Genomic DNA, 21,957 nt, shown 5'->3' with positions numbered 1-21,957 from the left:
GAATTTCACCCAAATTAAAAACATTTGTTTTGAGAAAAATCCCACTAAAAGGATGAAAAAACAAACTACAGATAATTAAAAATATTTGCAAACCATGTATTTGATAAAGGACTGGTACCTAGAATATATTAGAATTCCCAAAACTTAAAAAAAAAAAAATGCAGTTAGAAGGCAGGCCAATATATGAAGCAGCATTTCACCAACAAGGATATATAGATGGTAAATAAACTTGTGAAAGATGTTCAACATCACTAGCCATTATAAAATGCAAATTAACACCGCCTCAAGACTACACACATCTATCAAAGCGGCTAAAACAAATAGTAGCAGTACCAAATGCTGGCAATGATGTGGAGAAACTACACGCTATACACCATACACTATAATTGCTGGTGGGACTATAAAATGGTACAGACACTCTGTAATACAGTTTGGCAATTTTCCTTATAACTTAATTGTGTGACCCAGCAACTGCACTCCTGGATATTTAGCTCAGACAAAGGAAACTTAAGTCCACACAAAAACCTGGACACTATTGTTCACCACAGTTTTATTTGTAATCAAAGCTCAAACTGGAAACAACCAAAATTCAACCAATCCTACAATGGATAAATGGTTAAATTGTGGTGCATCCAATCATGGGGCCTCTTCCTCAATAAAAAAGGACTACTGACTGATACATTGCGACCACTTAGATGAATCACCAAGGCATCATGCTGAGTGGAAAAAATCTCAAAAGAAGTATACTTTATTACATGCTTTCGCATCCATAACATTTGTGAAATGATAATGACTATAGAGATGGAAAGCAGATTAGTGGTTGCCAAGGAATGGTGGGGGTGGGGGTGGCTAAAGCGAGGCAGGGGAGAGGTCTTTGTGGTGAGAGGTCTTTGTGGTGAGAGCAGTTCTGCATTCTGAGGCGTACAAACTTTGGGCTAACATGTTTCCTGGTTTTGAGATTATACTACAGCTATGCAAGGTGCAGCCAATGGGGGAAACTGGAGAAACAAATCAGCAAGTAACATGTAACGACACGAAATGTAAATACAAATGAGCCTATATAGCTGGCATATCTGCGCAGGGGAAAAAAATGCTAATCTAAGTAAAAAATTTTAAGTTTTATTAAGGTACTATTTACTTACAATATAATTTAATTTTATATAAATTTTATATAAATCCATTTTATGTACACAATTCAATTTTTAAGTTTACAGTTACATTTACTAAATTTTATTTTATTTTAATGTTTATTTATTTTTGAGAGAGAGAGAGACAGCGCACAAGCAGGGGAGGAGCAGAGAGAGAGGGAGACACAGAATCTGAAACAGGCTCCAGGCTCTGAGCTGTCAGCACAGAGCCCGATGCGGGGCTCGAACTCACAAACCATGTGATCGTGACCTGAGCCAAAGCTGGACGCTCAACCGACTGAGCCACCCCGGCGCCCCTATTAAATTTTAAATAAAATTGAATTTACTGCAATGCAGTTATAAAACATTTCCATAACCCCCAAAGGATCCCTCTAGTCCATATACATGCAGTCCCTCCCCCCCAATCCTCCTTTCCCTGACAACAACTAACCACTTTCTGTCTCTATGGATTGGCCTATTCTGAGCATTTGATATAAAAAGAATCACACGATATGTGACTTTTTGTGACTGCCTTCTCTTTTACTTAGCATAAGGTTTTGAGGTTCATTCATGTTTCAGCATGCATCAGAGCTTTGCTCCTTTTTACGGATGAATACTATTGGACTGTCTGGGTATACCGTATTTTGTCATCCAGCCACCGATGGATACAGTCTAGTGCCTGAGTGTGCTGGTCAATGTTCTAAGCGTAGGGGTTAGCTGGGGAGGAGAGACAGGATCCCTGCTCCAGCCCAGCTTTGTTTGTGTGGGGAGGACCAGCCCTTCAGAGCACAATTCCTGTGAAGGAAACGGTGTGTGTCAGTGGGAGGGGCTGCCATTTAATCACGTCATTCATTCATTCGTTCATTCATTCACTTAATAAGTGGCCTACTGTATTCCAAGCGCTATTCTAGACACTGTACACAATCCCCGCTCTCACGGGCACTTACGTCCTATCAGAGAACCGGACAACAGAAATACAAGACAGGAAGTGAGGAGTTCGGAAAAGGGCAAGGTGAAGGGACAGTGTGGAGGCATGCTATTTCTAGATGGATGGTTTAGGAAGGCCCCCAGATGAGTTTGAGCAAACACATGAATGAAGTAAGGAGACACGCAGGTCACCGTGGGAAGTATTTCGGGCGAGGGAACAGCAAGGAGAGCCGCATGTTCATAGTTGAGCTGAACTTGCATGACAAGGAGGCAGGCATGGAAGGGTCTGGAGAAGAGCTTTCCCCGGAGAGGAATCGGCGCATCCAGAGTGGGAGGGGGGTCTGTGTTGGGGCTGAGGGAGCAAGCTGCATAGGGTCTGCCAGAGAAGTGGGAAGACACTGGTGGGTTTCAAGCTCACCGTCTTCAGAAGAAGACAAACACATAAGAAAAAATGAGAAGTGCACACACAAGGCTTAACAGAGAGACAGTAAGGAGCGTGCCCCGTGCCTCAGGGAAGATGCCCAGTAAAGTGATGTCTTTGTCTTTGACCGTGCACTCAACCACCAGTCTACCAGGCAGCCGGCAACCATCAGATGCTTGCCCACGTCACATGTTTTGGCCAAGTATACAACGGTGAAAAAGACGGGAAGATCCCTGCCCTGGACTCTCGGAGGGGGAGACAGACAGTAAGCAAACGTTTACTTTTCGGTAATGCAGGGACCAGGAAGGACACCCAGCAGGCTAATACCAGAACGGCCGGCCAGAGGGCTGCGTGCGGTGGGGTGTCCAGGGAGCACCCTCTGAGAAGTGCATCTGAACTGAGGGATGGGAAGAGGTCACCGTCTGCGCTCTGCAGCCAGGGTCCCTCTTAGAGGGTCTGGGTATAGGAAGGCCCTGTAGGTGGGGTGGGCAGAAGGGGAGATTTTCTGGGGGTGGGGCGGGGCCACCCAGTGCCAGGCCTTCCTGGGCCACGAGATTGTTATTCTTTGCTGTGTAACAAGCCACCCCAAAACATAGTGGCTTTAAACAACTATATTAGTTCTCACAGTTATACTGGTTGGGTGCAGCGGTGTGCTGGTGTTCTAACAAAAATGACATGACCTTGATTTGTAGCATTTACCAGTTTCCACGGTGTGAATCCTCTCCCAACAGGGCAAATTTCCAGCTACCAATGTGAGGTCCACAAACGGGCAGGCGGGCAGGGATGTGCACCATTGCAGAGAACCTACGCCATGCAGATACACCGATGCAAACACCCACAAGAGACACGATGGTCAGGCAGAGGAAATCCACTGGGAAGGGGGGAGTCCTGAGCGCTCATTACCTTTGTTTCTAACAGATCTTATGAATTCCAAACTTGTATGATTTTTAAATGGCTGTGTTTAGGTTACTAGCTCACGACATTGCTGAGGCCAGAACGATTATCTCCTGGGAGCTGGCGAGGCAGCTCTTCTGTAGGTCACTGAGGCTCGTGGTGTGGCTGGCCGCCCTTCAGAATGGAGTCCCCCTCATGCTCCTCTCAATAGCTGGGACAGGGGCTGACAGCAGGAAGGGAATGCACATGGCTTAGCTGTGCTGTGCTTTTGCTAACGCCCTATGAGGACAGAGCGACACAGGCCCGACTGGGCTAGACTCTAGTGCATCAGGGACCTTGGAATTAATTCTGTAGGGAGCCGTGAATATCAGCACAAGTGTGCCTGGGCTCCTCCATGTACCTATCCCCCCCCCCCCACCCCCCACCCAACAAGCTGGCATCTCCAGGGGGAGTAACTGAGACCCACCCAGCCCGATTCCCATTAGGGACAGGCTTGGGCAGGCTGAGGTCTGGCCTGCTGGGTCTAAGCCCCAGAGCTGCTGTCCAGCATCCAGTCCTTCCTGGTGACAAGCCTCGATGCTCCCCTTCTCTTGCGTGAGGCCACCCCACCTGCCTATGGAGTGCTGACTGCCAGGTGGGCGAGAGGCTCTGGTCTGGCCCACAGTGATTAGGTCAGGGGTGGGTTTCCATTTGAACCCGCTTCTGCTTGCTGGAGGCTGAGGTCTGAGCTGCTGCCATAAACAGAGGGAGACGAGGGTTCCCGCGTGGCGTTCTGTTTCCTGCATCCAGCCACACTTGAAGCCAGATCTTTGCTGGGCTTTCTAAATCCGGTCAGCCCCCAATTCATTTTCTCCCTCCAGCCTGGAGGCTGGCTTCCTGCTGCTGGTGTTCCTCACAGCCGTCTGGGTTCAGAGCTGGGCTTCTCGGGGCCTCCTCTCTGCGGGCTGCATGCCAACCTTCTCCACCTACTCTTTGGTTTGGTCACTTCCCGGGGTGCAATCTGCCAACATCCCTCCGCTGCTCTCACATCTGGGCCCGTGACTCTGACCCCGTCAGCTCTGCTGGATTCTTGGCTGCACCCAGTAAGGCCTCCACAGGACCAACTCCTCCCCTCACAACTCGGACCTGCAGGCCAGGACAGGCTGCCCCTTGGAGGGTGCACCACAGATGGGGATATGGGCAGAGCTGGCCCCTCTTCTGACCGGGGGCACCAGGGCACCAGAGGGACGCAAGTCTGGGGAATGGGCTGAGTGAGGCTGTGAGAGGAGGAGGGGGCAGCCAGCAGAGACCCAGCTGGGCCTGCTCCAGAGTACCTGGAGACAAGCACATGGGAGTCCCCAGCTGGCCACTCACCCCAAGCAGACTGTGCCAGGACACCCGCGGCCGGGCTCCGGCCCAACTGTGAGCCTGCTGTTGGGCGGGTGGGAAGGTGTGGACGAACAAGAGTCATAAAGACATCATAAATACACAGCCACCCAGGTCTGGAAAACATCCCATAGAGTAACTGCCCTGGTCCCAACCCGCCCCTCCCCCGACAAGTCAGAGCAGGCCAGCTCTGTGCCGACCTCCTGTACTCGCTAGGAAGGAGGAGCCCAAGCTCCGGCAGAGCCAGCCCTGCACTGTGGACCCAGCAGCCCAATGTGACAGGTCCCCTCCCCTTCACAAGGAGCCACTATAGACCAAGTGAAGTCACAGCCTCTGCTTAAACCTAGGCTTACAGAGCTGCAATATCCCTAAGGAGCCACATCTTTGTTCTAACTTTGCAGGAGAGAAGGGAGTGATGAGACGTCGCCCTCTGGTGTGGAGGGCAGGCCGCGGTCCCGTGCAGGCTGGGCCCAGGACTTAGACACGAAGCCACAGCTTCAACGTGTGACCAGAGGGTGTCACTTGGGGCTGGTGGATCCAAGAGATCCTATGCGTCTCCCCTTTTCCCAAGTACTCAGACCTGGGCCCCGACCCCGGGTCCCCCAGGCCCGCAGGCCTCGTTCCAGCCACCTGGCTCATGCGAGTGAGGCTGCAGGTGCGACTCTCATGAGCGGGGAGTCAGTAACCAGCGGTGCCGGCAGGCTGTCCCCCGTGATGGGAAGAGCACATCGCAGCCAACACATGGACGAGCGCGTAGGGAGAGAAACAGACACGGCTTGTTTATTAGAATGCGGGAAGGAGGCCTTTTCCACAAACAGCGCTGCTTCTCAGAGTCTGTATCAAGAGCAAGACAACAGTTGAAAATCCTATTCCTGAGAAGAAGCGAAAGTTACAATTTTGCAAACAAAAATAACAGATGATTTCAACAAACGATAAAAAACTTTTTTTTTAACAAAGAACAAAATTTCAAGTATTATTCCAGATGACATGGCAAACCCAATGACGGAGACAAGGTCTCACCGGCAAAGGTCCCTGGCGCTCTCGGGGCAGGGGCCGCTCCAGATGGGCTGGGGCACCCCAGGGCCGAACCGGCCCGGCAGGGAACAGAGAAAGACCATGGGGCAGCTCGGCAGGGCCTGTGGCTGTGCCCACGGAGTGGGAAGCGGGCACCAGGGCTCTGCTCCACGGCAGGCTGAGGGTGGAAACAACCCACCTTATGCCCTCCTGGGACAGGGCCACGCACCTAACACTGGGGATCTAGGGTTAGCAGTTCCGGAGATCTGATTTTTTCCTTTTCGTAATAAACAGAAACACATGTTTATTCCTTCAAACACCCTACTATCCCAATTTTAGTCAATTTGTAAATTATATATTACTTGTGCTACAGTTTGTGATAAATCTTACTAAAAGATCAGCACCAAACCTCTTACAAATAGAAACGCCCACGAGTCGTGGCTGTCCCCGAAGCAGGGCTGTGGCTATGCCCGCAGGCTGTAAGCCTTTGCCCCCTTTCCCTTCAACAACAGGACGTTTCTGACAGACTTTCCTTTTCCTCCCATGAGAGCTTTCTTGAAGAGAGATGTCTGTCTTAGCCACAGTTTTGGGAAAGGTCCAAAGAGCAAACCTGAACGTCATTGTCTGAGCGCGACGGGGCGGCTGACAGTGGTTCTTCTGGCTGACGTGCTCTGGTGGCCCCAAGGCCAGAGGAGGGGCTGTTCATGCCACCCCAGGCCTCCCAGGCCACTGGGGTAGGGGGCTCTCGGCAAGAGGGTCTCACGCCACAGAAGAAAAAGCCACGCTACAGTGCCGGACGTAGAGACCCCCAGCCCCCCCCCCCCACCCCCGCCGGGGGGCTGTAAAATGCCCTGAAAATGTTTGTATCCGGTATTTTCTGAAACACGCTGTCGCTGACTTCCACTACCCCCACGCCACCTTGGTGCCTCCTAGATACTCAGTTCTTGAACCTTGTCTGTTCACAGATATGATTGAATTTCCTGCAGGGACAAAAAGTCGAATTACACAAGCCAGCCTCAAGAAGCATTCCGATAAGCGACTCTGGAGATCACACGCTGGAGAAGCCTGATGAGAAACTGATCGCACATGCGGGGTGGCTCACAGCAGCAGGGTCTGATCCATCAAAGATACTAACCCCTAGACAGCCTTCTTGTCCTTCTTAAGTTTTAGAAGTCAGACATTTGATTTTTACTTTTGAAAATTCAAGCACCTTCGGTAACTTTCTTTGGGAAGAGACTCAGAGTTGTGCCTCCTCAGAATCCCCCAGTCACCGAGGGCCACCCCGCAGGGCAGAACCAGTAGACTCGCCCAGTGGGTGCCAGAGCCACCACCTCCCTCTTTGTGACCAGCAGGTCACCCCCAGAGTAGGACACACGTGCCCTAGCTATCCTTATCCCTGTCTTTATTAAGAAAGACTGGCTAGTTACTAGCCAAATCTCTTTCTCTAAAAGGAAACGGTCTCCTGGACTCTGTCTATGCTCAAATACACAGCCAGGTTTTTATTCCACGGGATCAGTCCTCCAGGGAGCCTTCACTTGGGGCCTTGTCCCCTGCAAGAAGGGCATCCTTCTCAGTAACTGTGATTTGAACCACAAGTGACTGGGGACCACAGCAGCCTCAAGAAGCATCAATCCATGAGGTTGATTTATAGGACACCTCACTATGGCTTGAAAATGCAGACAAACTTACGTCCGCAGACGAACCCATGTGGCAAAGCGGACGTCACTGGGAGCAGGAAATGCCCAGTGAGAGCCGCCAAGTTAGAGCTATCACAGACATGTGCTCGCGGCACCAAACACAGACTCAGGGCGGCGGCACACGCCCAGGCCGGTGGTTCAGGAAGTTCTCGGTGACCACGACCACGGATTCACAAAGTACTAACCCTCCAGTGTGTCAGCGGGAACGACAGCTGTGTTCCACAGACACAGAGGGAAACGTCTGCATGCAAACGCTTCACGAAATGAGAACAGAAGAGCAGGGTTTTGAAACAAACTAGGGCTGTATACAGACAGAACTAAATGACTATGTTTATGAGTAAGTAGTTAACTGGTTCGTACAGATCTCTAAAAGCCGTGGCGTCAACTTGGCCGAAACACTTAAAAGAAAAAACTCGCCTTCCTGTTAGGAAAAAGAGGGTCTGCTTTCTGCAGGAGGCCCATTCTGGCGCCCTCCCCCGCCCTGGGTGCCTGTGCCCCACCCACAGTGTCTCACTCACATTGCGTGGTGGGCCTTCACCTGAGTGCGGCAGTTGCGGCCCCAATAGCAGTCAGGACGGGACGTTACAGCCACTGGGGAGAGAAAAAGTCACGCGTACGTAGTAACACCCAACACTCACAAACTCAGCTAAGCCAACTTAAGTAAAGACCCAAAGAAAGAAACTACAGCTGTAGCATTTTGTCACGCTTTATAACTAGTTTCCTTGCCTGTTCCAAGCTTCCAAGGGGGAAAAAAGTTTAACTAAAAACCCACCTTAGGAAATAAAGACTACTACGCTTGCCTATAGGTTGTTTTTGCGAATCCTGTTTTAGAAACGTGTGTCGCGGCCCACGGGCCCAGAGCCTGAGCCAACTTGGGGTCGAGGACGGCCTGGGAATAAGCATGGCCGCCAGGCAGCCCATCTGCCCAGTCTTCTCCCTGCTGGTGCACACAGCCACTGAGAACGCAGACGCCCATCTAGACTAGACAGAACTGAGGCAGGGGGTGAGGGGCTTCCTTACCTGGCAACTCGGAAGCAGGAATGTTCTGCCGATACTGGTAGGTCAGCTCTCGGAAGCTTCTCAGGCCACAGCAGTAACAGAGCACAGTGTTCCCTGTGATTCTGTAATCTGGAAGGACACAGCCTCATGTGGGCATGCCAGTCATCAGGCAGCATCATGTTTCCAGAACAGCAGAATAGCTGTGGCCTTGTAAACTAGTGGGAAACCAGTGAACTGATCCGTAAATGGGGTAGAGACAATGGGCCAGACTTTCAGAAAACAAGAACAAAACCAATCTCGATACCAACTTATTTCCTCACAGCAAAATAATTCCACTTGGATAAAAAATTCAAACACTTTAAAAATCCAAAAAAGTAGGGGTGCCCGGGTGGCTCGGTCAGTTAAGTGTCCAACTCTGGATTTTGGCTCAGGTCATGTCATGAATTCAAGCCCCACATGGGGCTCTGTGATGGCAGTGTGGAGCCTGCGTGGGATTCTCTCCACCCCTTCCCCCGCTCAAGCATGTGTTCCCGTTCTCTAAGTAAATATATAAGCTTAAAAAAATAGATCATTTAAAAATATTTTTTTTTATGTTTATTTTTGAGAGAAAGAGAGAGACAGAATGAGAGCAGGGGAGGTGCAGAGAGAGACGGAGACAGAATCTGAAGCAGGCTTCGGGCTCTGAGCTGTCAGCACAGAGCCGGACATGGGGCGCAAACTCACAGACTGCGAGATCATGACCTGAGCCAAAGTCGGACGCTTAACCAACTGAGCCACCCACGAGCCCCCAAAATAGAGCATTTCTGAAAAAATAGTAACACTAAAAATAAAAATCCAAGAAAGTACTGAGAGGAATGAGTATTATTTTTCTCTTGAGCTATTTATGTCATAAAAACCAAATAACACACAGGAAAGGATCTGTAAATCTGACTACCTACAATGTAAACACCACAACGGAAACACATACAACAAAAGTGAGATACTAATAAAATAGTGGAAAACACATTTGCCACACAAGCAACCATATGCTGCACCTTTAAATGACAAAGATATCCTACCAAGCCATGCCCCCAAATCCAAATAGACTAACGTAAGTATGGGCCAAGGTCACAGACAAGCCAATGAACCATAAAGCAAAAAGATCTTCAATTCTGCTAATACCCCAACACAGGCAGATAAACAAATGATACATCCCAGGTGCCTTGTCTGTATTTACAGGCAAAGGCAGGGCAGATGGGCTCAGGAAGATGCTGAGGCACGTTCTTCTGGGAGGGACAGCGAATATGGCAAAGTCTCAACTGTTTGTTCATACCACCGTCCAACAATTTACTTACTTACTATTTACTTATTTACTCGTGTATTTATTTACTTAATTTATCTTGATGGAACAACTTTTCTAGCCTACCATCCTGCAGGCTCAGAGGCTGCAGTGCTTATTCAGACAATGAAACGTGGAGAATAACCTAAATATCCTATATTAATGATTTGGTTAAATAAACCATGATACTAAAATACTATAGAACAAAAATCAAGGTAGAGGCGCCTGGGTGGCTCAGTCGATTGAGCGTCTGACTCTCAACTGCAGCTCAGGTCATGATCCCGTGGTTTCATGAGCTCAAGCCCCGAGCTGGGATTCTTGGGATTCTCATTCTCCCTCTCTCTCTCTCTCTCTCTCTCTCTCTCTCTCTCTCTCTCTCTCTGACCCTCCCCAACCTGTGCTGTCTCTGTCTCTCTCAAAATAAAGAAACTTGAAAAACAATCCAGGTAAAGAACTTCGCTGACATAGAAAGGGTCTGGGGAATACCACCGAGTGAAGAGCACATGTGGTAGGGTTTCATCTATGAGGACTCTGACCGTGCCCACGTGTGGCGGGTGCACAGGCCATATGGCATCATCACTGGGTCCTCGGGGGTGGGATTCCCTGTGATTTTCGCTTTACCCACCACGCTTCACTCACACGTCTTTCTGGGCCATGCCACGATGGCAGTCCCACCAAGAAGCTAAAGAGAGCTCAGGCCCGCATGTCAGACCGGGCGCCCCCAGGGCTGAGGCTGCACAGAACCCGAGACAGTCGTGAGCACGTATCCGCTCAGAAGGATTCCCAGAAGCCTCTGAAGTCTTTCACAATAATTTATGTCTTAGGGAAAAAAGTCATTTGTTGATTTTTCTGCACCCTCCCCGAGTGACTAAAACCACATTTCACAATGTCCCGGGTGCCCCTGGGAGACGGGCCAAGCCTGCACCAACACATCAGTGAAAGGCCCACGAGGACCCTGAGGGCTTGAGAAGCACCGGACCCAGGACCCGAAAGATGCCAAGAGGTGGGGTCACGGTCTCTTCAGCTGTGTCCCTTCCTCCCCCACGGCAGAAAAGAGCCTAGAATGTGTCACGTGGGCTCAAATCCTGAAGTACTGGCGCCTGTCTGCCACCCACCTCCAGGGTGGGTGGAGGGTGAGGGCGTACACGCGGGAAGGCAGCCCGGAGGCTCTCCTCTGTAGTGGAGGCAGAGGGGCCACCGCAAACACACCGCCACACCAGAGGGAGGAAGGCAGGTGCGATGGCGCTTACCAGACAGCAGGAACACTCCCCTCTGCAGAGCCACGAGACTTTCAGTCAACATGTTTTTCCACGTCAAACCCCTGGTTGCCAGGTAATTCTGGGATGGGGAAAGAAGGGAAATCTTAGAAATACTAGCTTGGAGAACAGAAGACTAAAATGACAAGAAAGCAAACATTTCATGCAAGGCCCTCGAACGCGGGCAAGGCCACGGCACAGGCAGGCTAACCACGGCAGGAATTTGCATCAGGCAGTTGTGAGGCCTTCAGGACCGCAACACACGAGGACCAGGATGCCCGGGACCCGGCAACACGCTCACAAGCTAGTCTGCAAGGGCTCTCTTCCCACATGGCTTTGTCAGAGCCTTAGAAGGAAAGCTAGCTTCCGAAAGCTGAACACACGAGCTACCACATTCTCTCCAAAATCCTGCAGATGCTCCGAGCACAGGAGCGGGGCGACACCCGACCTTGGCCGGGGCGGCTCTAGTGTGGCAACAGCCGCACGACCACACGGTAAGGAAGCCGAGGCTTTACATCTACACCCTGGCCTCAGCTCTCTTGTGTGGACCTACAAGAGAGCAGCACACGGACATCTAACCAGAGCACGCGGTGTCAAGGGGCCTGCCATACAGGTCCGGCGTGTGCAACGCTGCCAACATGGGAGAGAGGCACAACTCTCGCCAAGAGAATGATGTGCACGTTAAACACTGAAATTCTAAGAGCCACGTCAGCTTCAGCTTCCTAAGACGCGAGAAGGACAAAGTCAGAAAAGAGGAAGCCAGAGAGAGGCTCGGGTTCCAGCAAAGGGCCGCCCCGGCCCCCACCCAGACCCCGAAACTCTGCGTGGGGCACACAGGCACCGGAGCGGACACCTGTGGACTCGTGGCGTGATGGGCGTGAAGGAAATAACCTCTTGGAAGACAGGAACACACGGGAAAACACCAATGTGGTGAGCTCGGCGGCAGGACTAGTCAGAGCCACTGGGAGAGCTGAAAGCCTCCCGGGGGCCTCTTCTAGGCCTGAGCCCCCACCCGCGCCTGTACGTGAAGTCCCCTACCTTCAGGATGTCTGACTCATAGTGATTATTGCTGAGAACCCCGTCCAGACACCTGTCACCCAGGTCCAGCTCTGCCAAATGGAAGGAAGCAAAGTCACCGTCTTACAATCTATGAAAGTATCATTCACCGACAGCTAAGATAACCAAATTTCCTTTCTTACAGTCCAGAAAGAATAAAAGCTTCCATTGTAAAATATGGTTTTAAAAAGAAAACAAGTAAAATGACTTCTGACAGCTTTCTCCGTCCCCTGGGCACCTGGTCTGGCACCGTGAGGTCTGAATGCCGCAGCCAGGCGGCGTTTTTGTTGGTGGTGTTCCTCGCACATAAGTAAACCCTCCTGACTGAGCTCAGTATCCCCATAGTTGTTACTGCCTGGTTTTGAGCTAGCAGAGGGACACTTCTAAATGTCAAACACAGGGGGCGCCTGGGTGGCTCAGTCTTGGCTCAGGCCAAGATCTCAAGGTTCATGGGATCAAGCCCCATGCTGGGCTCCGCCCTGCGGGGCAGAGCCTAGCTGGGATTCTCTCTCTCCCTTCCTCTCTCTGCCCTTTCCCTGCTCTTGTATGCGCACTAAGTAAATAAATAAACATTTAAAAAAATGTCAAACGTGTGTGAGAAGCAGGTCATCGACGGTGGCCCCTCTCAAGTCGGGCCACGCTAGCCCACCAGCACCCTCAAATGCAGCAAGAGGATAGGCAGAGAGCTGAAGTGCCGGCATTACCACAGAACGGGGCCAGGCAGCCGAGACAGCCGGCCCGGGCGCAGCCCCAGTACAGGTGGCAGAAAGGCTGCAGGCAAACAGCACCTGTGGACACAGCACAAGCACCAGTCAGGCCATTTCGGCGAGGGCTAAATTCACATAACCACTAAATAAACGGCAAAGTCCACGTTAACAGCAATCCCAGAGTTGCAAATCACAGCACTGTATTTCGCCTATTACATTCAAGAGTGACACGTTATGAAAATATGATGCTCCTGATGCGGCAACAAAGGTCAGAGGCAGCCTCCAGAAGGAGAACCACCCATACATGGAAACTCGGTGTATGAAGGGGTGGGTCATCAACTGACAGGAAAAGATGGTCATTCGATGTGGCTGCACACACAACTGAGTACGCAGATGAGGAAACAGACCCACGTCTTCACAGCACACCACACACACAGTCAGCAACACTCTGAAACCTGACCCTAGAAGGACGCAGGAGAGGCTCGGCGGTGGGGAGGCCGCTCAGGCAGGCAGCGTCCGTGCACACCCTTACTCACACTGCTGGGGGGCGATGCGGGGGTCCTGCTCACGTTCTGCCCTCCGGTCGGGCATGGGCTGGAAGCAGCAAGTGCAGATGGCATGGCTTCCTTGCAGGGCACACACGTAATCCTGGGCTGCGGAACAGACAGGATATTCAGGCCGCGCACATCAGGACACAGGCAGAAATAGGAGATTCGATGCACGCCTAGGGACGTGGCTGGAAGGTACCCAAGGAGACAGATCCACAGGAAAACCCAGGGAGAACTCACACGTGTTTTCTGAAACTACGAAACGGTAGTCTGCCATTTAAATGACACATTTTAAATAGAATGAAAAACAAACGTGATACTTCAGTTCAGCAGTTATAGCAAGATTTCAAAGATCACTTGAAGGTTTTCTACCATTTCCTTGGGCCATAAAGCACACGCCATAAAACAATAGAGCAAGTTCTATATTTAATCTCTGTCTCTTCCAAATAAACAGGTGGCAGGCCTGGGGGCCATGACTGGCTGACCTCCGCCCCTGCAACAGCTGTGTCCACACAGCTCAGCCGCGGCCACTCAATGACCACACGGGAAGCTCTGTCTATGCACGCACACCTGCTATAGGCCCATCCCACTGGGGACTTCCAGTCTGAAAATGACACCGCACCTGCGGAATCGCAGAGTCGGGAGGCAACCAGGCCCCGCCCTGCCCATCTGTCCACGGGCCACCCATGGAGAGAGCTGCAGCACCGTGTCAGGGTGGATGGCTCTGAACTCGGCTTTGGGTCATGATCCTGAGTCAGTGGCCTCATGACGGGCTCAGGCCCACATCAGCTAAGAAACTGGGCCCTACTGAAGAATGGCCAGGGCCAAAAACATGGATTCCACATGTTCTCTCTCCCTTTCTCGATGGCACCTGGGGACCCGCCAGCGGGCAGAGCTCAGGGTGGCTCTGATGACACAACAGCCCGCTGTCGAAAAGAAGCCAGGCTCTCATTGAGGGGCCCACGTAGGGGTCATTTCAGCTTTAGCAAGCAGCCCTGGGGATGCCAAAGCCCAAAGCAGTGGGCTGGGGGTCCCACGTGTCAGAATGAGGAACGAACCCCCCGGGAGGGCCCAGGAGCAGAGATCCACGAGAGATCAACTTAACTCTCTCTGGTTTCTGAACCCACAACAGAGTATATGCAGCAACAAGGTAGGAGAGGGTAGGGCAAGGGAGGCAGTGACCGGAGCAGGGCGGGAGCGGGGGAGGAGCCAGAAGGAAAAAAAAAAAAAAAAAAGCAGGACGACAGCACGGAAGGCGCGGCGTCTCACCTGTCGTGACGCTGGTGGACGTGGACGGTGCATCCCCAGGAGCCTGTGCTGCCCCTGGCTCACTGCCAGGCCCCGGGCAGGGGAGGGGCTGGCCCGCCTGCCTCCGGTACTCAGGGCACTGTCTGCACACGATGTACGGCTGGCTGCAAGGAAGCACACGGGCACACGGGGTGCAGAGAAGCAGTGAGCTCTGCCCTGGCACACGTAGGGGGCGGCACCAATGCCCCCATCCCCGATGACCAGAGGAGACCCAGATCCCCAGCCTGGAGGCATCTGGTCCGCCCGCAGACCTCATCCCTCCTTCACGCCTCAGCTCTGCGTCTGCTGCCGCCCAGCGTGCGTGAAGGGGACAGATGGCACGTCCCCACTGGACACCCGGTCAGTGCTCATGCCGGAGCAGTAGCAGGGAGGGCCCCGTTCCCTGCTACCTGCTGGCTCCCCTTTGCTGTAAGGTTTCCAGAGATCCCCCACCCCCCGCCCCCCCTCCGCAGCTCCTACGGTTCGGAGACACATTGTGCCCACCCCGGTTTCCAGCACAGTGTCCCCCGGAGTGTGGCCACTCAGTCCCCACGTTGGGCACGACCCACTCTCACAGGTTTGATGCTGGGCGAGCTGTGAACTACGTCCAGGGGCACAGTCAGGCCCATCCCTAGGCACCTATGAAACGGTGTTAAAGTCTGAACAAAATGTGCCACAACTGAATGCTGCTGTCGTCCGGGGACTTCCCGGCGGGCCACCCAGCTGTGTGCACCTCAGCTGCGCTTTCCAAACAATGCAGATAGTTAACAAAAAACGAACCCACAGGAAACACACCCACAGACCCTCCCCTCCTCTCAGAGAACGCCGCCCTGAGCCTGTCTCCAACGGCAGGAGCCAACGAGGGAAGAACGGGGAAGACGTGACCAGAAAACAACTAGTGAGAAGCCGCTTGACCTCATTTCGGAACCAGACGACCTTCGTCTCAGGCCACACCAACTGTCATCAGAGTTTCCCGACATCCCTCCACAAACCTCAGGAGCCACCACCAGGACCCCTCTGACGGGCATACGATGACACAGGTGCCAGGCCCAGCAAGGCGCCTTCCCGGTGAGGCTCTCTGAGCTGAAGCACCCCCGCGAGCTAACTGGATGTGCGCTCAGAGCTGTGACTGTAGGGTCTGTCCCGCAGCACTGCCTCTCCAGTCAGAACTCCGGAAACAGCACAGAACCGTATGTACGGCAGGATCCCATCTTTATGAGGATATTTAAAGTATATCGCCTTTTACTTTGTTAACAAAGGAAATACGAGTGACTACGTATAGGAGTTGCCAGAAGGATACACAATAAAATGCTCATACTGCAGTGATTTTATTACTTTCTGCTTCACCACTATTTCTAAATTTTACAAAAAGAAAAAAAAGTAATTAATTAGGGGATTTGATTTTTGTCTCTTCAAATGTCATGACCCACCCAAAACACGCACTGTGGACTTCTGAGTCCGCGGACAGCAGCATTCTACAGCAAATAAAACAAGGTCTGCTAGAATCGCATCCTCTTGGCCAGGTGACCGTGGCTTTCCTGCAATAATATCCTCACAAATGACGATACTGCAACTCACACCGTGGGACTCCGGTCACCAGCTGAGCTAGAGGAAGCGTGCCCACAGTAGACAAAGAACACATTAAATCCTGCACCCCGTCGTAGCCAATGCACGAAGGCACCCGAGGAGGTGTCGGCAGATAACAAGGGACGGGTTATGGCCGTCATTTTCTAACAGACGTCAGTCTAACCACTACCCTGCACACCCTGAACTCACACAGGGCTGTACACCCGCTACATCTCACTAACGTGGGGAGGAAGAAGATAAGCAACAAAAGAGAATAAATATCGCGTGTATGCCTGAGAAGGGAAGGGGTACTGGAGAAGGCTGGTGGCAAATTCCCCCACCATCAGCAAACTGAGCGGCCGTCCTCAGCCGGCGCCCGCCCCGTCCTCACCACGCCCGAGGCGGGCGCCGTCACTGGCTGACGTCACACGTCAGAACGCAGACCACGCACGAGCTGGGCCGCTCAGTACAGAGGCGGGACTCGGGCCCGTGCTGCCTCCCAGCTCCCCGCTCCGCTCAGAGCCAGGCACAAGCTCACCTGATGTCCGAGGACTCGCTGTCCGCGTCTGACAGCTCCAGCAGGTCCTCCGAACTGCCCTCCTCATCAGAGAAAGACCTTCTGACTTTGGGCTGCAGCATGTCTTGAGTGATCTTGTTCCTGGCAGCCATGCTCCGCACGTCTTCCTCGCTGCGACTCTTGTCTGGAATTCAAAGGACATGGCTCTGCTGGCCGAGGGGCCCCTGGAGAGACACCCCACCGTCTCCTGGAGCTGGGCAGGCTCCCCACTTGCCTGGGTGCTGGAGAAGGTACGCCTCCACCAGGTTGTTCAGGATGTGGTTTTTACAGATCCTCTCCACCGGACAGCGGCAGGTGGGGCAGAAGGCGGAGCGCTCCATCCAGCCCGAGTAGCAGGCGGCACAGAAGGTGTGCATGCAGGGCTGCAGGCTGAGGGCACAAGGACAGGTCTTCAGACACCCCCCGCGGAGCACTTGCAGGTGGAGCCTCTGTCTGCCAAGCTGCGGCAGCCCCCCGGATGCCAGGGCACACGGGGCATGGCCTGCCTGGGGCCTGAGAGGCAGGGGCCCTAGTTTATGCTGCGTCTTTCCCAGAGGAGGACGTGGCCTCACTCGGGCTGAGGGTCGGTTACAAATTAGCCACCCACCAAGCTCACTTGATCCAGAACCCGTGCTTCTCGGTGTGGATGGGGGGGGCGGGGGGGGGGGGGGGACGACACACCCACCCTGTGTACAGTGCCCACTGGTGGCAGCATCTGCACGCTCCGTTGACTGGGAGTGTCGCCTGCCTTCCATAAGCCAGGTGAGAAACAGTTCCCATGCAAGAACAGCTTTCACCCTAAACTACTTTAATCTGGTCCTTGTTAATTAAAAGGAACCAGAAGTGACCATCCGTATTCCGAGAGGGATGGTCAAGCAGGCTGTGACTCCAGGAACATGAGGAACCGGGACACCGAATGCCAAAAAGGCCTGCATTTAAGTGGAGACTCGGACAGGCTCTCCCTCTTAAGTCCCCACAGAAAAGCCGGGAGAGGGCTGTCCCCAAGCCGCTCCTGGGGGCCTCATCTGGGGGCACTCCCTCCGTGCCAACGACGCCCCCTCAAAGCTCAGCACGGTTCTCCCGTTCTGCGTCCGAGGCGCGCCAGGCCTCTTGGGTCAGTCGTGACGGGTGCGGACCGAGGCCGCTGTCACCTCGCCTTGCAGGCTCTTCTACAGCCGTAGTTACCACGGCCAGGTTCTCGGCGTGGTGGCCACACGAGCAGCACGACGGCAGCGCCCCGAGCCGAGCCGCACCGGATGCGGCCCGGAGGCCTGCTTGCCGGGGGCCGCTCCCCACCCCCGCCACCACCCCACGACACCCCCGCGGGCCCCCCGCGGCGACCGCACCTCACGCAGTCGTGCAGCAAGTCCTGGCAGATGATGCACGTGAGTGTCTCCTCCATCTTGTCCGGCTTCACGGCCTCAGGTCTGACGCCCCCGAGGGCGGTGTGGGCGTCGCTACACTGGTCCGCAACCAGCAACTGCAGGCTCAGCTCGGCCTCCCCCTCTGCGAGAAAGGGGCACATGCCCACCATCAACCAAGGAAGAAACAGACACCGGGTCTTTTTTGTTTTAGGAACATCTTAACCTGTGGACAGAAGACACAGCCCTCACTGCTGTGTGTAGTTTATTTTTTTAAGTTTATTTATTTTGAGAGAGAGCATGTGGCTGGGGGAGGGGCAGAAAGACAGGGAGACTCCCAAGAGGGAGAGAGGGAGAGAGGGAGAGAGGGAGAGAGGGAGAGAGGGAGAGAGGGAGAGAGGGAGAGAGGGAGAGAGGGAGGGAGAGAGGGAGGGAGAGAGGGAGAAAGAGAGAAAGGGAGGGAGAGAGGGAGAAAGGGAGAAAGGGAGAAAGGGAGAAAGGGAGAGAGGGAGGGAGGGAGGGAGGGAGAGAGAGAGAGAGAGAGAGAGAGAGAGAGGAGAGGGAGAAGGAGAGCGAGCGAGAGAGGGGAGAGAGAGCCCCCCCCACCGCTCTCGTTCTCCCCCTCCCCCAAGCAAGCTCTGTGCTCAGAGTGTGGAACTCGACATGGGACTCAAGCCGAAGAGTGGTGAGATCATGACCTGAGCCGAAGCTGGACGCAGAACGGACTGAACCACCCAGGCACCCGTTTGTATTTTAAAGAAGGCCTAAAGTAAGTCCCGAGTTCCAGTACCCTTAAGTTTTGGTTTAGAAGAACAATGGCATAAAAAGAAGCATTCGGGATACATGGTTAAAAGATTAAGGTGGCTTGTCACACGATATTTGTGTATAATCATCGTTTTTGTTTAAACAAAAAACATGAGTTGTGTATGTCCTAGAAAATACCGACGTTACCAAGAGCTTTTAACTTTTTTTTTTTCCCTTTTCTTCTGCTGGTGTTCTATAGTGCTCATAGATTAATTTTTATTTTTAACGAAAGAAATACTTGCACACAATTTACAAAATCAAATATTAAGAGGGCACCAAAAAAAAAATAATAAAATAAATAAATAAATAAATAAAATAAAAAATAAAAAAATAAAAAAATTAAAAAAAATTAAAAAAAAGAGGGCACCAGCCCTCTGCCCTGGCCTGTCCTCACCTCCAACCTCCCTCCTCTGAGGAAACTACTTTCATGTTTTTGGGTGTTTCTCCTGGCGTGGACCTCCAGGTTTCTGAACTGTAATGCTCTGTTGAGGCTGACTGACTTTAGACACCGTCCATCTCCCGACATCTATTAAGATAGAGAAGGATTCTGCCCCCTGGCCCCATTCACTATATTATCGTAACACAATTGTTAGTTTGGTATATTGTATTTGTTAGTTCCGTACGTCGTATTTACGCTACTATGCTTAGGTAAATATTCACTGCTGAGCCAAACAGTGCACCAAAATTAAGTTTTCTTCCTTCTACAATTTTTCATTTTTGCTAGAGTAAAAAAAAGGCCTCATTTGTATACTTACTTTTTTACGTACTGTTGCTGATTTTTTTCGACACTCTCCTCAAGCCAGTCGCTTCAATTTTCCACTCAACACATCCAATATCCTCGTCTCCTTCCCCGAGGCCTGCGCTCCCTCCCAGAGCCCCCCGGCCTCACTGCTGCAACCGCAGGCTGCTCTCAGGCCTACAGTACAGCCACTGTCCCATTAAATGTTCCCAAGTATCTTTTACAATCCTTTTAACTTTGGCTTTTTAAGGGCAGATTTTTTTCTAAGTCACCTTTCTTTTTTCAAACCATTATTACTTTGAGAGAGAGCACGCATGCACAAGCAGGGGCGGGGCGGGGGGACAGAGGACCCAAAGTGGGCTCTGTGCTACCAGCAGGGAGCCCCATGCGGGGCTCGAACCCACCAACCGTGAGATCATGACCTGAGCCAAAGTTGGACACCTAACCGACTAGGCCACCCAGGTGCATATTCTTACAAACCGATAGTCATATCAAGACAGAACTGCAACTCAGAATGCACTGCTTCCAGACCATCAGCATAACCAGATAATAAATAGGGTTCAACCCGATGCTGTCAAAAGGAAAAAAAGGCTCACATTGCCATTTTGAAAATGCTGAGGCATCCGCTTCCGCAGAAGGGGAGGCCCCGTCAGGAGCAGCTCAACAGCTCTCAAGGGCCAGAGATACACAAAACGGTGAGACTCTGACCTGCTTTCATTCTCTTCGTGACAGGCTCCAAATCCTCTTGGTCCCGGGACCCTGGCAGAGAGAAGGGTGCTCCTTCTCTGTCTGGGAGAGCCGAAGGGAAGGTGGGGATTTCATCATTTGCCACAGACGGACCACACTCTTTTGGGGAGACGCCTGCATCTCTGAAGCCTGTGAGAGGGACAAACAAGACAGGTTTATTTTTTAATTTGAGAGAGAGAGAGAGGGAGAGAGAGAACGTCAGCGGGGGAGAGCGGCAGAGGGAGAGACAAAGAATCTCAAGCAGGCTCCATGCTCAGCCCAACACAGGGCTTGATCCCACAACCCTGGGATCTTGACCGAAGTCGAAATCAAGAGTTGGATGTCTAACAGCTGAGCCACGCAGGCACCCCAACAAGAAAAGTTCTGATTCGTGCAGCCTGGAAGCAGAGGGTATGGCAGGTAAACCACCCCAGATTCAAACCAGGCCTAGGTGTTCCAAGATGCCGTATTCTCAGTAATACACGCTTACAGAAACACTCGGCTCACACTTCTGAAGTGCACACGCGCCCACTACTGGGCTCGGGGGAGCTGGGCCAGCAGCACGCCCACTGGGAAAGAAACGCAGAGGTGTCTGTGACCGGGGTGGCGGTGCCGGGGTCAGCTGTGGGACATTTGGTCTAAGACAGGGCCAATCCGTGTGCCAGCAGCCCCGTAACATTCCCTGTGCTCTGAGCAGCACTGGCGCAGAAGAACACACAGGCCTCTCAGGACAGGGACGCAGCAGGCTTCAGATTACAAGGAGATGGAAGCCAGACAGGGATGCTGCGTGTGAACTATTTCCCAAGGAGTCACAAATTTAAACGAGCCTGGCAGAAAGGTTAAGGAGACTTTCTAATAACCTTTATCTTAATCAAGACCTAGTGTGTAACACCATACTACAGTACATATCCGGTCTATAATGCTCAAGCGTTGTTACCTTGAAAAAGAAACTGCCCTACAGCAGCCAAACAAAAAAGTTAGCAAAATTGTTTGGGGAGCAAATCAGCTCGTACAGCAAAGGGAGAAAAGAGGGAGCTTCCTGGGCTGGCTGCTGGCTCTGGTTCTCACTCCCACCATGGTCTCAAGGACTTTCTATGCTCAGTCGAGCTTCTCACTCCAGAATGAAGATGATGATGATGGTACTCTCCGACAGACAAACGGTGAGGATTCATCTAAAACTTATGAAATAAGTTGGCACCAAACCTCACATTTAGGAGGCTGGTTATTTTGTTAGTATGTATACATTGAGGCATGCAGATAGAAAAATTTCCCCAACATTACACAATGGGAGGGAAGCTTTCCATCGGATTTGCTTACAGCAAGATTTTGTTTAAGCTTTTATCTGTTAATTGCACAATATATAAACACACTGCCCTTTCACGGTGGAATCAACAATTGTATGCGTACACAGACACAAGTCACATTTTCTTTATCCATCCATCCATCGAGGGACACTTAGGTTGTTTCCAAGTCTTTGGCCTTTGTGAATAGTCTGCAATGAACATGGGGTGCAGACATCTCTTGGAGACAGTGATTTCAATGCCTCTGGATATTTATCCAGGAGTAAGATTACTGGACCAAATGGTAGT

The 21,957-nt window shown here is 52.1% G+C and overlaps 1 protein-coding gene across 2 annotated transcripts in view; it reads right to left on the bottom strand.

Moving 5' to 3' along the window:
* Positions 1 to 5,488: 5,488 nt before the first annotated feature.
* The window catches only part of CHFR (checkpoint with forkhead and ring finger domains), a 28,088-nt gene continuing 11,619 nt past the window's right edge, over positions 5,489 to 21,957 (bottom strand). For both annotated transcript variants that reach the window (XM_060612015.3, XM_078436002.2), the window contains 12 exons: positions 20,351 to 20,518; positions 18,085 to 18,244; positions 16,974 to 17,128; positions 16,721 to 16,883; positions 14,599 to 14,741; positions 13,318 to 13,434; positions 12,779 to 12,862; positions 12,057 to 12,127; positions 11,013 to 11,100; positions 8,466 to 8,573; positions 7,964 to 8,036; positions 5,489 to 6,728 (listed from right to left, as the gene is read on the bottom strand). In XM_060612015.3, coding sequence (XP_060467998.1) covers positions 6,686 to 6,728; positions 7,964 to 8,036; positions 8,466 to 8,573; positions 11,013 to 11,100; positions 12,057 to 12,127; positions 12,779 to 12,862; positions 13,318 to 13,434; positions 14,599 to 14,741; positions 16,721 to 16,883; positions 16,974 to 17,128; positions 18,085 to 18,244; positions 20,351 to 20,518 — 1,373 coding nt within the window. In that variant the 3' untranslated portion in view covers positions 5,489 to 6,685. The remainder of the gene's footprint in view (positions 6,729 to 7,963; positions 8,037 to 8,465; positions 8,574 to 11,012; positions 11,101 to 12,056; positions 12,128 to 12,778; positions 12,863 to 13,317; positions 13,435 to 14,598; positions 14,742 to 16,720; positions 16,884 to 16,973; positions 17,129 to 18,084; positions 18,245 to 20,350; positions 20,519 to 21,957) is intronic.

The sequence above is a fragment of the Panthera onca genome, chromosome D3 (assembly GCF_046562875.1).
Source record: "Panthera onca isolate mPanOnc1 chromosome D3, mPanOnc1 haplotype 2, whole genome shotgun sequence".
NCBI lineage: Eukaryota > Metazoa > Chordata > Mammalia > Carnivora > Felidae > Panthera > Panthera onca.
Note: the sequence above shows the minus strand (reverse complement) of the source record. Positions and strands in the feature narration are given on the sequence as shown.